The 14017-nt window shown below is 39.3% G+C and overlaps 1 protein-coding gene across 1 annotated transcript; it reads left to right on the top strand.

Annotated features, from left to right (window-relative positions):
* The first annotated feature begins 2675 nt into the window (after positions 1 to 2675).
* Positions 2676 to 13107, top strand: LOC129401600 (E3 ubiquitin-protein ligase TRIM38-like). The gene is made up of 7 exons (XM_055124302.1): positions 2676 to 3083; positions 4644 to 4823; positions 6427 to 6522; positions 7348 to 7578; positions 8936 to 8958; positions 9050 to 9162; positions 12563 to 13107. Exons 1-7 carry the CDS (start codon positions 2676 to 2678, stop codon positions 13105 to 13107), a joined length of 1596 nt encoding a protein of 531 aa, XP_054980277.1.
* The last annotated feature ends 910 nt before the right edge of the window (positions 13108 to 14017 follow it).

The following is a 14017-nucleotide window of genomic DNA, read 5'->3' as shown; positions in this document are numbered from 1 at the left end:
TGTGTAGTCATATCATTGAGAAGCATTTCCATAGGCATTTTGCTAATTTTTAAACCTGTTTAGTGAAGTGGTATATCACACTCATGATTTGCATATATCAAACATCCATTTCTCAGAGATGAGACCCTCATGTAACAATGAATGACTTTCTTGATATGTAGTTAGAGGCTTTTACTTGTTTGTTTGAACATAAAATGTGTATTTGCTAAAAATAAATTATGAAGAGATCTCAGCCTGCCAAATTTCTCTCCTGCAGCCTGCCTTCTCAGGCCACTTCCCCTGGCCCAGGGAGGTCGATGGTGAAGGGAGGACAAAGAAAGGAACAAGGGCCAGGCTGGTTGGTCTCAGTTGCAGTTTATTTCATTTCCATCTCCATTCTCCTCTCATTCTCCCCTTGCTTATTCCTCCCCCATGCTACTTCATTCTTTTTCTGGATCTTCCTTAATTTTTCTCCTCACTCTCACTTCAATCTCCTCTGGCTCCGGATCCCCCAGCCCCCTCTTACAGCCTAGTTAAATCCCAAAGCATGAGGGGTTGGGGCTTACACAAAGGTGTGGTCACAATCAACAGGGGTAAAATTCTTCCCTCAGGGGAAGCTTCTAAGACAGATTCTTATTCAGTAGAACAGTCCACCCAAGAGCAGATTCCCATGGTTGTGTTTCTCCTCTCCTTGTTCAACAAACATATAAACATTCATAATAATAATCATTTTGTATGGACACCATAAGAGAAACTTTAAGCTTATAGAATTACTCTCCTGGGGTTATTTCACTCTCAGACTACAGTGCTCAGGCGAGATTAGTCTTTCCTATCCCTAGCAGGGTCCTAATCTTGTAGTTACTTTTGGATCATGACAGTATTTGTCCATGACCATGCTCTCAACTTACAGATCAGTATCATGGCACTTTGGCCTGGTCCATTTCAATGCCAGGGTAGCTCACAGCTTGCCCTGGATCCATTCAGTCCCTCGTTGGGACTCTGCCTTTGGAGTGCTAGGAACTAAGAGCAACTGAGGCTTAAGTCGATGAAGCAGATGCCCCAAATTGTGTATTGTTTTAGACACAATTTCTTCCCAAGTTACAAAAGCATAATATTAACTGTCTTCCTTTGTCCATACAAAAAAGACATTGTTTTAAAGAAAACTATTCAAAAGATACAAGGAGAGGAGAAAGGCAAATATTAACTTACAAGTTCAGTGTCCATGAGTTAACAGAATCTGATTAGGGGGAAAAGGTGATTAACTGGTTGGGGAGGAGAGCACAGTGAAGAGGTTACAGATAAACAAAGGAATGGGAGTGGAGTGACTCAGGGAGCACTGTGATGGGTGTAACCAGAGGAACCTAAGCTCCCTGTGGAAGGGAGAAAGGACAAATCAATGTTATCCTATAATAAAGTAATTTCATTTTAATGGAAGAGAAAGAAAGGAAAACATGTTCAAAGGAGACTTGAGCTTCTCCAGAGGAACTAGAGCTCTAAATAACTTTTGGGAAGGGGTCATATGTGGATATTCTCCTTGACTTGAAGTTATTTGCCCATGTAAGATTTGTCAGCTATTGTCCTAATGGAAGAGTTTTGAATTTCTGGTGGTTTCTTTATGTTGCCATTGCCTTTTTGATAATGACTTTTGGCTTTGGGACTAGGGTTTATTTCTGGCTCTGCATTCAGTAATCACTCCTGGTGGGGCAGATTTCATTCATTTTATTCAAACACTGGTGAAGTCATTTGAGTATAAGCTCTTCTTAGGGAATCTCGCATTGCAGGATCATTTTCTCTGAGTTTTCAGAAGCTCTGATCTTACTCTTCTCCTCCCCTACTCTTCTCCCCTCAGATCAATTTTTCTTCCTTCAAATCAGGGAGGATGACAAAATTGACATTAGTTTTAGCTTACATTATCATCTTACACAGATCTCCCTGGCTTCATTGAACTGACATTATTGTTCTTTGGAGGTAGGGGTAGATAAAATAGAGAAGGATTTTTTTTGAGAGGCCAGAGTTATTTATTGACTCTTCTGGTAGCAAAGGGCCTGTGTGTGGGTGTCCTTGGGCTCCTCATTTCCCTTCTTCACACCTTCCTCCTGGCAGGACCTGGGGCAGGGGTGCTGAGGGCAGGCCCCCTGCCAAGAGAGGAAGAGCCAGCTCCTGGAAGCAAGGAGAGTCCAACCCCAGAGAGGCATTTTCATTAGTCAGATATGAATCCACAGAATCTTCTTCATTGATGGCCTTAATATCTAATTGTTGCTTCTTAGTCACAAACAAATAATCAGAAACAATGTATTTGTTATGGTAGATCATTAGTAAATTATTTTAAAAGCTCCTTAACATTCTTCTGTTCATCTGTAATTTTTATGAGGAATGACATCTCTTTCAGATTTGATCCAGAAAAAAAAATTTGGAGTTACAATCTGTTCTTTTTGAGAGCTTCCAGTAACACCACCACCTACAGCAAATAAGAAAATGTAATGTGTCTCATTACAAGGAGACACTAAATTTAAATATATAAAATAATCTAATCTAAAACACTTGGGTTAGTACTACTGTCTTCCACACCCAATTCATCCTCTAAAAGTGTCAGTCCCATCACACTCAGGTGATGTATATTTCCATCACTTATAGAAAAATTCCATCAGCTTGATCTCTACCTCCAGATTGAATATTAAAGATTTCCAGAAAAAAACATGGCCTCGGCCACAGCACTGACCATAAAAGAGGAAGCCACCTGCTTCATCTGTCTGGAACTGATGACTGAGCCAGTGATCATAGACTGTGGGCACATCTACTGCCGTTCTTGCATATTAAAAAATCTTGCAATCCAGAAACAGCAGTCACCTTCCGGGGAAAACTTAGAGTGTCCTGTATGTAGGGCACAGTTTCACAGGGAGAGCATCAGGCCCAGTAAGCAGCTAGGAAACCTCATTGACACCATCAAGAAGATGGAGCTGGAACATCTGTGTGAGGAACACGGAGAGTGGCTCTGTCTATTCTGTGAAGATGATGAACAGCTCATTTGCTGGCACTGTGACAAGACACCACAGCACAGAGGGCACAACACGGTCCTTGCTGCAAATGCGTATCAAGAGTATAAGGTAAGAATTGTCCAGAGTGCTTCATCAAGTACCCGTTCCTCTTTTGCATCCATGAGCCTGAAATAATTCAGTCTGAAAACCAGGATGTTGATAAGGCTTTCATCAGTTTAATCTTTAGATAAATTTTATAATGGCTTCCATCTAATATGTACATATATATTACTATGCATATTAAAATATTACAAGGCAGAGTGTTGTCTTTAATCTCCATAGATATTTACATCTTTAATACACTTGGGTCATGGAAAAACAAGTTTTTTTATAAAAAACTTTCATAAATCCTTTGATGGCACTGAACAACTGATAGGTATACCCATATATTCTGACATAAGCCCCGAGCAACGAGCAGACTAAGGCCCCGGAGGACCCCACCAAGCCCAAGGAGAGGCAAATGAGGCTGAGGTCAGCCACACCCCTGGAGCAGGTGACTCAGTCCAAGAGCAGTCAGAAGCCACCCCTGCTGAGAAGGCAAAGTAAGCACCTGGGTGTGGTCAGATTATCAAAGAACTTTTCTCCCCCCCCCCCCCCTGCCCCGCGTTTGTTTGTTGGAGTGGTGCCAGGTACTGGCTTTGGAGTCTACAACCAGGGATTGATTTTATTTTATTTATTTATTTTTTTCAGGGATTGATTTTAAAGATGTCTTTTTTTGTTTGTTTAATTCTTTTCTTTTTTTTTTTTAAGCAGCAAATTTTTGTTTCACCCTCCCCTTCCTCCTCCCCATCCTGCCCTTTCCCTTCTCCCCACAGATCCCATCTAGGATCATTCTGTTACCACCATTCCAACAAGTAGAAGAGAGCTTAAGCCCCCATCCCCTTCCTCTGCCTTGTTTCTCTTCTTTTAAAAAAAATTTTTGCATCAGTATTAATGTTTTTTTGTTTTGTTTTGTTTTTTTTTTTTTTTGCTTTTTGGGTCACACCTGGCAATGCACAGGGGTTACTCCTGGCTCTGCACTCAGGAATCACTCCTGGCTGTGCTCAGGGGACCATATGGGATGCTGGGAATCGAACCCGGGTTGACCACGTGCAAGGCAAAGGCCCTACCTGCTGTGCTATCGCTCCAGCCCCAGTATTAATGTTTTTTGCATACTTTGTATCTTTATACAAAAATATAAACTTTCTTTGTCAATCTACGGACATGCCCATATATGAAGGAGATGTGTGGGTCAAAAAAGGGATAGCAGATGAAGTGATGAAGGCCAAGCAGGGGAAATCAAAGCGTTACAGAATATTGCCAAAATAATGTGCCGCTAGAAATGGTGTAAAGGCTTTGGCTTTTTGTTTTGTTTTGATTTTGTTTTTAGAAAAAAATGTTATTATGATGTATTTTGCGAGGCATGTTTACAACATTACAAGTCATGACTAAGAAGGAAAGAAGCAAAAAACACCAATACCAGATTTTTTAAAAGATCATAGTCTTAGAAGTTCATTTAAACCATAGGAATGTTTCACTTTTCTCATGTTAGCTGTACCAGTCAGTGGTTAAGTAGAACTACAAGTTCAATAGGCTTTATTGTTTATTGCTGGTTTATGACCTTAATAAAGTATAATTATGTATTACCAGCAAGGTGTTTTTAAATGTGACTATTGTCTAAAAACAAATCTTAATATCCAGAGGCACATGAAGTTTGCAACTTTCCACCCTGCCCGTTTTTGTAAAACTGCAGTCATCTTGGACCTTTTAAGTACAAATTTTAAACTCAACCAAGTAGTGATAAGTGGAATGGTTACTGTTTATACTGTGGTATGTTTTTGATTGCACGGCAAAGCCTGGCAAGCTACCCGTGGCATATTTGATATGCCAAAAAACAACAACAGTAATGGATCTCCTTCTCCCATGAAAGAGTCTCCAATATGGCAGTGTTGGGAAAGATGAGTAAGATGAGGCTGCTAAAAATCTCAGGGCTGGGACGAATGGAGACATTATTGGCGCCTGCTTGAGTAAATCGATGAACAATGGGATGACAATGATACAGTGATACAGTGATATATTCTGACAAAGTAATATACTGACTTTATAGAGCAAGAAGATAATTGATTACTAATTTTAAGTAGAAAGTTGGTTAACCTTAAAAGTGTGCTCCTAAAATGGGAGAAAGTATTATAAAAATACTTTAAAAGTTTGATACTGGTAACACATAATTTAAAATTGCTTGCATGATTACTTTTTCCCCATTAGATATTATAGCTCATCTCTGTCTTTTTCTTTTTTCCAAAAGTGTTTTCCTACCAGTGTCATGTGATCCAGGGGTCACTTCATGTGATGCAAGACCCAGAGGCCTGACTGTTCAGTGCTAGGGCCCTGCAGTGCTATGGGCCACTGGGTCCATACCTGGCCATGTTCAGAAATACAAGAATCATATCTGTTGGTGCTCAGAGAAATATGGCTCTGGAGATCAAACAGAGAATCCTCATAAAGCATGTGCTCTGTCTCAATGACATTCATCTGACACTTCCATTGGCATTGGGATTTAGGGATCAATCCAAGAGGTGCTTAGGGATCACTCCTGGCTCTGTGCTCAGGGTTCCTTTCTGGCTGTGCTTGAGGAAACTTAGGCAGGATTGGATCAGGTATGCTCTAACAAGGCAAGCACTTATCCCCTGTATTATCTCTCCATCTGTCCCTGGACTCTCAAAAAACTTTAGTGGCACTTTGCTTACTCTTATTTATATATACTAATATATGTGTCAAGGTGTAAATACTCTTTTATTGGTTCATAGATTTAACACTATACTATAGAAAATATTATTATATATTATTGTATTCTTATTTTTTTACAGTGTTACTAGGCGAATGCAGCATTGTATACCTTAGGCTATGTATCATAGAAGATCCTGTTTCTAAAATAGAAAATTATATTAATAACTGTACCAACTTATCAGGTTGTTCAGGAGATCAAATTTTTCAAAATATTTTATCTATTGAAGAACCGTGATATATACAGTTATAAGGTAGTTCATGATTGGGTTTGAACCACACAACATTCCAACACCCATCCCTTCCACTGGTAGACATTTCCCACCACCAATGTCTAATGTCACTGGTTGCCTTTCCGCTGCCTTCCAACCCTTCCACCCACCATTTTATAGACAATTTTCTCTCAGGGGATCAAGTTTTTCACTTCACTTTACACAAATCCCTCAGTATGTGTCCTTGAAAGTATAAGCAATATAGAGGTTTCCAATATTGTTTTATGTTTGAAAGTCTGTGTTCTTCCCTGACATCACTGTCACTGTCATTCCATTGATCATTGATTTGCTTGAGCAGGCATACAGTCTTCTTCCCTGACATATATAATTAAAAATTGTCCGAGTAGTAAAACTTCATCAAACAATTTTTCCTTCAGGTAAACTTCGAGGAATCTTTGACACACCTGAGGAAACTAGCAGAACAAAATAAGGAATGGCTAGGGAACATAAGAGAGCAAATAAAAAATTTTAAGGTAAGTATTTGAGTGTATTTGCCTCAGATATGTTCACCACAAAGCCTAGAGATTTATAAGGATTAGGCAAAACAAAAGAATGTTTTCATCTCATTAATCTAGACTAAAGAGATTAATTCCGAATTATCTATTTTAATGCTTCGCATTGGCTACACCTATGACAATTGAGCTCCTCTTCCTTTGATATCTTCCAACAGGAATTGTTAAGGAGTCCTAATATCAGTAAGACTAAGAAGATGTTTTTTTACTTAGATTCATCTTGACTTGTTTACAAGCTTTAAACATCTCAACAAAATTTCCTATAGACTTAGCACTCAGAAATTTACCACAATACAGTGTCTGGCATGTAACTTCTATGGTCAGAAAGTCATTATTTTGAGGAACAGTATCTCTCCATGTGGGATTCATGTTCAAAAAATTCAGGGGGATGAGCAGATAATGTGGCAAGAACATCTGCAATGGCATTTAAGGTTTATTGCTCTGATTGACAAGACTGCTCAGGAGAAAAACTGAGTGCTCTTCTGGCAAAATCGATATACTCCAAAAGTTATATACTGAAATTTCACAGATCATTGGTTTTTGAAGTTGTCTTTCCTAACCTAATCCCTGATCTCTTTGTGTGAATTTTGAATTTGGACTCACAGAGAGTATTCCTTCTTGCCTCAATTTAACAGGCATGAGTAATTGGAGGATAAAGTATCCAAGAAACAAGTAGAGAAACGCAAATCCCTGAGAGTTAAACTTCTTGTTTCCTAGAAAATTTGACTATTTATTTATTTATAGATAAAAATTCCCCTTAACTTGAATATGCTTTCTTTGTTCTAGTCTGAAATGATGGAAATAAAAAACGACATCAAATATGATTTTAAGTTCTTTCACATGATCCTATACATGGAGGAGGATTCTTATCTCTGGAGACTTGAAAATGAAGAAGAGCAAGTTCTGAAGAGACTGCAGGACAGTGAAGCCCAGCTGGAAAAGCAAAGCCAGGAACTCAATAAACACATCCTGGAACTGGAGAGGAAATGTCAAGGCTCAGCCCAGGAGTTACTGCAGGTGAGAGTGTACACGTGGAGGATTGGATGAAGGCATCAGTTCCTGGGGTTTCAGAGAAACTTATGAGGAATTTGGGGAACTCACCTGCTGTCTTCTTTCTCAAAAATGCACACAATTGTGGAGAATTTAAATGAATGTTTCTTTCATATATACATGCCTTTGCACGGGTGTCTTTTGATAGTCTGTAGAGTGTCTCTATGTAATTCACAGAAGAGGCCCCTTGGATAGATAAGGCAGTACTCAGGGAACCATGAGAGAACTTTTATTGGCATCTGTTAGTAATTTCGCAGAGATTTCTGGTGTCAAATGATCTCCACAAAGATAGTCCTGTTGACTCTTGGAGGCTAAAAACTGGTTACCACAATGATCGATAAACTTTCCTCTTGACTTACTTCTGTAATTTGCTCTAACATATATTATTAAACTTGACATTAGCTATAGTAAGGATCTTCTACGCTGTGATAAAAGCCTTGAGCTACTTACTCATAAAAGATGGAAGTAGCACAGCAAGACCTTCCACCTCAGTGTAAACCTGCTTTTAGCACCTTAATGAGTTATTCCAGGGCTCTATGTGAATTTGTCTGTAAGCACCTTTGTGAAAAACAGTGTCCTCTATGATCTCTTCAAAAGAAATTAGTCACTGAATACAAAAAGTGCTAAATGAATAAGTTTGAGAAAATTCCTGATCTTATTCCAAACAGCTCACAGGTTTGTGGGTGTAGCAAGCAATAGCGCAGTTGGTAGGGCTTTAGCCTTGCACGTGGCCAACCTGGGTTTGATTCCTCGGCCCCTCTTGGAGAGCACGGCAAGCTACCAAGAGTATCTTTCCTGAACAGCAGAGTGTGGCAAGCTCCCCGTGGCGTATTCAATATGCCAAAAACAGTAACAACAAGTCTCCACAATGGAGACATTACTGGTACCTGCTTGAGCAAATCGATGAGCAATAGAATGACAGTGATGACAGCGATGACATACTCCAAAAGTAAGAAAACGTACTCTGTGGTTGATTAGATACTGTCATGGTATTATACTGGGCCAGTTTCCTTTCAAACTTTGTGCATGTGCTGGTAAGGGTAAACAAGGGTAGAGAAGTTGAACATCAATGGTCTATCACAGTGCTTATAACTGCTACTCTGCGCAATAATAAACAGACGGCTGTTATACCACAGGTGTGTAAAGTTTGAAGAACGCTGTGCAAGAAAATTGGGATCAGAATCATTCCTTGTGAATTGATTAATACAAAGGAGTAGAACAATTGCTTTTACTCTTTCATATAATTATAGAGAAACATCCACCTATTAAAGTTTTATGAAATGCTAATATTTTCATATCAACATCTACCTTTCTTGCTCTATAGGATGTGAGGAATACTTTGGACAGGTGAGTGCTTTTGAATTCAGGAGGGAGGGAGAGTAGTTATATGGAGTCTAATGGAATGTTGTTCTGATGAAATTTCTGGACTCTTCTCTAGGATTTCTGCTATGAAGTTAAATGCACCAGAAGATGTCTCATTGCATATTCACAGTATGCCTGATGTTGAAAGCTTTTTCTGTCAACTGTTAAAATTGTTTGAGACTGATAATGGTATGTGACATCCAAAATTCCCTAAATAATACAGGTGGGAGGAATACTGGGCAACTACTCCTCCCTGTGCAGGTTCTAGCTAGAGTACTGGTTTTCTTTATAACTCTTCAGCTCTTTCTCTCCAGTTCACTAGCAATGCCCCCAAGGTAAATAACTTTTATATCTGTCCTATATAAAAAACAAAAGAATGAAACTTCACAATCAGAAGATGACAAAGTTTCAAAATCATAAATTACACAAGGCATAGAGTAAAGGGTTTGGGATAATAATGACTATGTTTATGTTATTCAATTCCCAGAGCAATTACAAAAAGGTAGGTGAAAACTGACTGTGCTGCTAATGTTTTTATGGCTAGACCAGGTAACACAATAAATGTTTGAACCATTTGAAAACCAAGTGCTACCTAGTAAAAACCTAGCTGTTTGTTTCTTTATTGTTTCCATAATTGCTTTATTTTCATAGTAACCTATAATTAAAGTTTCTTATTTAAAAAACTCTGAAAATAAAGATAGTTTTATGATTTGTTACAAAATAAGAACCACTCTGAAATTTTTTAATTTAATGAAAATCTATTAGTTACAAATGATGCAGTGTTAGTCCTGAGCATTGTATCGCATGTTGAGTGTTTGCCTTGCATGCACTCAACCCGGAAAAGATCTCTGGTATGTGATATAGCCCCTGAGTTCTGCCAGAATTGGTCACTAAGTGCAGAGTTAGATAGTGAGTCCTTACCATGCTGGACCTCAAATACAGGTGGAAGGATCTGAAAAACAGGAGACAGTGTGACCTGAGAGGGAGATAAGTGCAGACTGTTAGTCAGAGCACTGGGGAGAATCTTTCCTAGTAATGACTGCCTCTCTACCTCTTAGTTTCACACATTCTCCCTAGCACTCTCATTGGCTAAGAAAAATGAAGTCAGGTAGAAGTTAGAAATCTGGTTTTGTAGAGGTCCTATGTTCAGGAAGACAAGGTATTAGAAGATAGAGAGTGGTTTGGAGGAAAAAAAAACAGAAGAAAGAAGTGTGTAGAATTACACTGGGTTTGTCATTTCAGTCTTTCCACAAAGAACTTAGTTTACCTTAAAGCAATGTCCTTTCTGTATGGACACAGGAAGACAGTTAATATTATGCTTTTTGTCTTGAGAGTTGTTTGCCTCCAATAATATTTACTCCTGGGCATCTGTTTTCTCAACTCAGTTGCCCTTAGTTCCTAACACCCCAAAAGCAGGGTCCCGTCGAGGGACAAAATGGATCTAGGGCAAGTGGTGAGTTACCCTGGCATCGAAATGTGCAAGGCCAAAGTGCCACAATACTCAACTATAAGTTGAGAGCATGGTCATAGACAAATGTTGTCATGATCCAAAAGTAACATGAGACTAGGACTCTGCTGGGGTTAGGAAGACTAACCTGGCCTGAGGACTGTGGTCTGGAATATATAGTGAGATGTCCTCAGGAAGAACCAAACTTTAAGTTTGCTATATCTCTTACAATGTGCTCATACAGAGTGACATTGCTAGAAATACTAGATGTAGATTTACTACAACTAATTAAATGCATGACTAGCTGAGGAAAGAAGAAAGCAACACACCTTGGATGGGATCCTGCCCTTAAACAGATCTCTTAGTAATCTGGAGTAATCTTCTTGAATGAGGTTTTGTTAATCTCTTGGAGGAGTGGTCTTATCCCTCTTTGTTGATTTGTTCAACCCACCTTTGTGTCACCACCCTATGTGATTACTATATAAAATAAGACTGTAAGGGAAGTTGGGGAGAAGACACAGAGCAGAGCACAAATGAAAAAGAATCAGGGAGTCATCGGAACCAGAAATAGGGATCAGAGCCAGAAATAGGGGTTAGAGTCAGAAGTAAGGGTCAGAATCAGAATTTGGGGTCAAAGTCAGAAGTAAGGGTCAGAGTCAGAAGTAAGAGACAGAGTCAGAAGTGAGAGCAGCGAAAGAAAATCTGGGTCAGGGTTAGAGTCAGAAGTGAGAGTGAGAAGAGCTCCAGAGAAAGAAGTAGAAGAGCTCCAGAGAGAGATGCAGAAGGGCTCCGGAGAGAGAGAGATCGGAAGAAAAGAGACGACAGAAAGAGAGAGATCGGAAGAGACTAGAGGAGAGACTACAGAGACAGAGTCAGAAATAGAGAGACAGACAGAAGAGAGCACAGCAGCACACACAACAGCAGAACTCAAAGGAGGATCCATCCCAATTTGCTCCATACACAGCAGCTTGAGAGCACCAAATGAGAGCAGTGAAAGAGTCGCCCTGAGAGCCAGCAAACACACACATTGTCACACATCTCACCCTTCCTTGCCCGTGCATTTATATTTTTTTCAAAAGTGTTTCTGCATTTTTTAAATTTCCCATGGGGCTGCATCGATAGCACAGGGGATAGGGCGTTTGCCTTACATGTGGCTGACCAGGAATCAATTCCTCCAGCCCTCTCAGAGAGCTCGGCAAGCTACAGAGAATATCTCGCCCGCACGGCAGAGCCTGGCAAGCTACCCACGGCATATTTGATATGCCAAAAACAGTAACAACAAGTCTCACAGTGGAGATGTTACTCGTGCCTGCTCGAGCAAATCAATGAGTAATGGAATGGTGACAGTTATTTCCCATGTACTTCTGATCATCTGCACAGTGTTTAATCAAGGACACATTAGGTGACTAAGTGACTTAACTCTACCTAGAACAAACTCATATTTTATTTTTTAAATTGTGCTGTTAGCTAGTACAATTATGACCATTCTATTTATTTATTTCTTAACTCTACTCAGATCCTTTTTGGTATATTTGTCCTTGGTACAGTATCTTGTACTAATCTTTATGTTGCATGAGAAACCAAAGGAGCAGATATGTAAGGTCCATGAGTACCCATGTGTTCTAAGGCCCCAATAACATCCTTTGTCTCCTATAATCAAGTATGGAATTAACTGTATTCTCCCACATGGATACTGTGTCAGTGTCATTTGGAAAAAATAGGTAGGTCTTTGGAGACGAGAACAAATAAATCTGTCAAATATATTTATCTTGTCTTTTATTTATACGGCTATGAGAAAGATGTAAATAATATTTAATAAGAACAGGAGAGTGTCAGAGCTTCCATAGTATATTGGTGCTACTACCAGATATTTTACAATGCCACATGATGACAGCCCTGCCCAGTTCTAAGCATGTATAAGCATGTATTAGCTCTTCAATCCTCCCCACCATTCTTTGTGAGAAATAATGACTTTTTTTTTTACTTTTTGCAACGAAATTTCATAAAATGACTATAAAGATTATTGGAAAGAAATTTTTCTCTTGAGGACAGGCTGATAATATTTGGAATAAACTGAGTACTAAGTATGAAGTAACCAAGTTCTTTTGGTTTCATTTTTATATTTATTATTTCTTTTTGCAGTTAAGCTTACTTTGGATCTAGATACAGCTCACAACAACCTATATGTGGACAAAGATAAAAACAAGGCTTTTGGTGGAAGGCTCCAAGTGAAGCAGGACACTACTACTAGGTTTAAAGACTCACCCTGTGTCCTTGGATGTGAGGCCTTCACCTCTGGAAAATATTATTTTGAAATATCTTTCAAATATTACTTTGAAAATTCTTCTTTTCGAGAAGGATCTAGGTGGGATGTCGGAGTTTGTCTGGAAAATGTGCCAAGAGAAAATGACATGAGACGGGATCCTGAGTCTGGATTCTGGGCCATCAGACATTGTAGAGATGATGACTATATTGCTCTTACATCTCCCCTAACTCCTCTTTGTCTGGAGGATGTTAGTCTTATAGGGGTTTTTGTGGACTATGAGGCCGGACTTGTCTCCTTTTACAATGTGGATACTATCTCCCACATCTTCACTTTCCCAAAGGCCTCTTTCTCTGGGCCTGTCAGGCCTTATTTCTGTATTGGTGAAGATACTTATTTGCACATTTATCATGGATATTTGTAATAAATTTGTACATAAAAATTTCTAAGTTATTTAAGGAAAAAAAGCACAGTACCTCTATATCCTTGTATCAAGTTTAAAGGAATAGAATTCAAATTCTGTGAATGTAGAAATTTTGGTTGCTTTCTTCACTTTTTGCTATAACTTAGAATGATTCCAAGCTTTAGTAGATTCTCAATAGATTTGCATTAAATGATTGGATATAAAAGCTCTCAGTAGGTACTACACATAAGGAACCTGTTTTAGAGAGAAATTATTTAATGAAAATACCATAAAGTGTGCTGTGGACCTCTATTTAGTAGATTTTGTTTTATTATAGATACTCTGCATACATAAATTCCATTAGTGATTTCTTCTTAGGACATAAAAACCTTTCCTTTGAACATGAAAATGCTAAAACAATTCCCATACTTGTTCCCTTGCAGTGTCTTGTGAAAGTGTTGGGAGAATAGGGTCAGGACTAAAGAAGTTAATCCCAGATCCTAGGACAGATTTTTGTGACCCACAAGAATAAATATAAGTTCAGGACAGAGAAATAACTAATATAAAAAGTTCTATTAGATGTGGGGGTGGGACTAGTACTGGTCCCCGCTCATTAGAGACCCAGAGTGGCCTCCCACAAACGGCTTCTCCACTCCTGAACAGCCATGATCCTAGAGGCACACAAACCAATCTCGGAATGCAGCTGCTTCTGGCAGAAATGTTTCTGGACTGTAAACTAAGCTACGGCCCCGTGCCACCCCAAAAGGGGAAGGGATTTTGTTCCTCAACCTTTTCCCTTCCGGCAGCTTGGCAACTGCCATCTTTCAAAGCCTATTGGACAGAGAGGTAAGCGCTTGCAGTGATGAGGTGCACGGGAAATCTCGAGATGGCGGGGTGGAACGGGCCCTGCTCTCCACCCAGACAAGACCCT

This window comes from Sorex araneus, chromosome 2, assembly GCF_027595985.1.
Source record: "Sorex araneus isolate mSorAra2 chromosome 2, mSorAra2.pri, whole genome shotgun sequence".
NCBI classification, from domain to species: domain Eukaryota; kingdom Metazoa; phylum Chordata; class Mammalia; order Eulipotyphla; family Soricidae; genus Sorex; species Sorex araneus.
This window is presented reverse-complemented; position numbering and strand designations above follow the sequence as displayed.

What these genes read in the sequence shown, in the direction of transcription:
- LOC129401600 (XM_055124302.1), top strand. Translation starts at nt 2,676, where the DNA reads ATGGCCTCGGCCACAGCACTGACCATAAAAGAGGAAGCCACCTGCTTC. An exon ending in ATGCGTATCAAGAGTATAAG is followed by an intron (nt 3,084 to 4,643) that starts GTAAGAATTGTC and finishes ATGTATTACCAG; the next exon opens with CAAGGTGTTTTTAAATGTGA. An exon ending in GTGAGGAATACTTTGGACAG is followed by an intron (nt 8,959 to 9,049) that starts GTGAGTGCTTTT and finishes ACTCTTCTCTAG; the next exon opens with GATTTCTGCTATGAAGTTAA.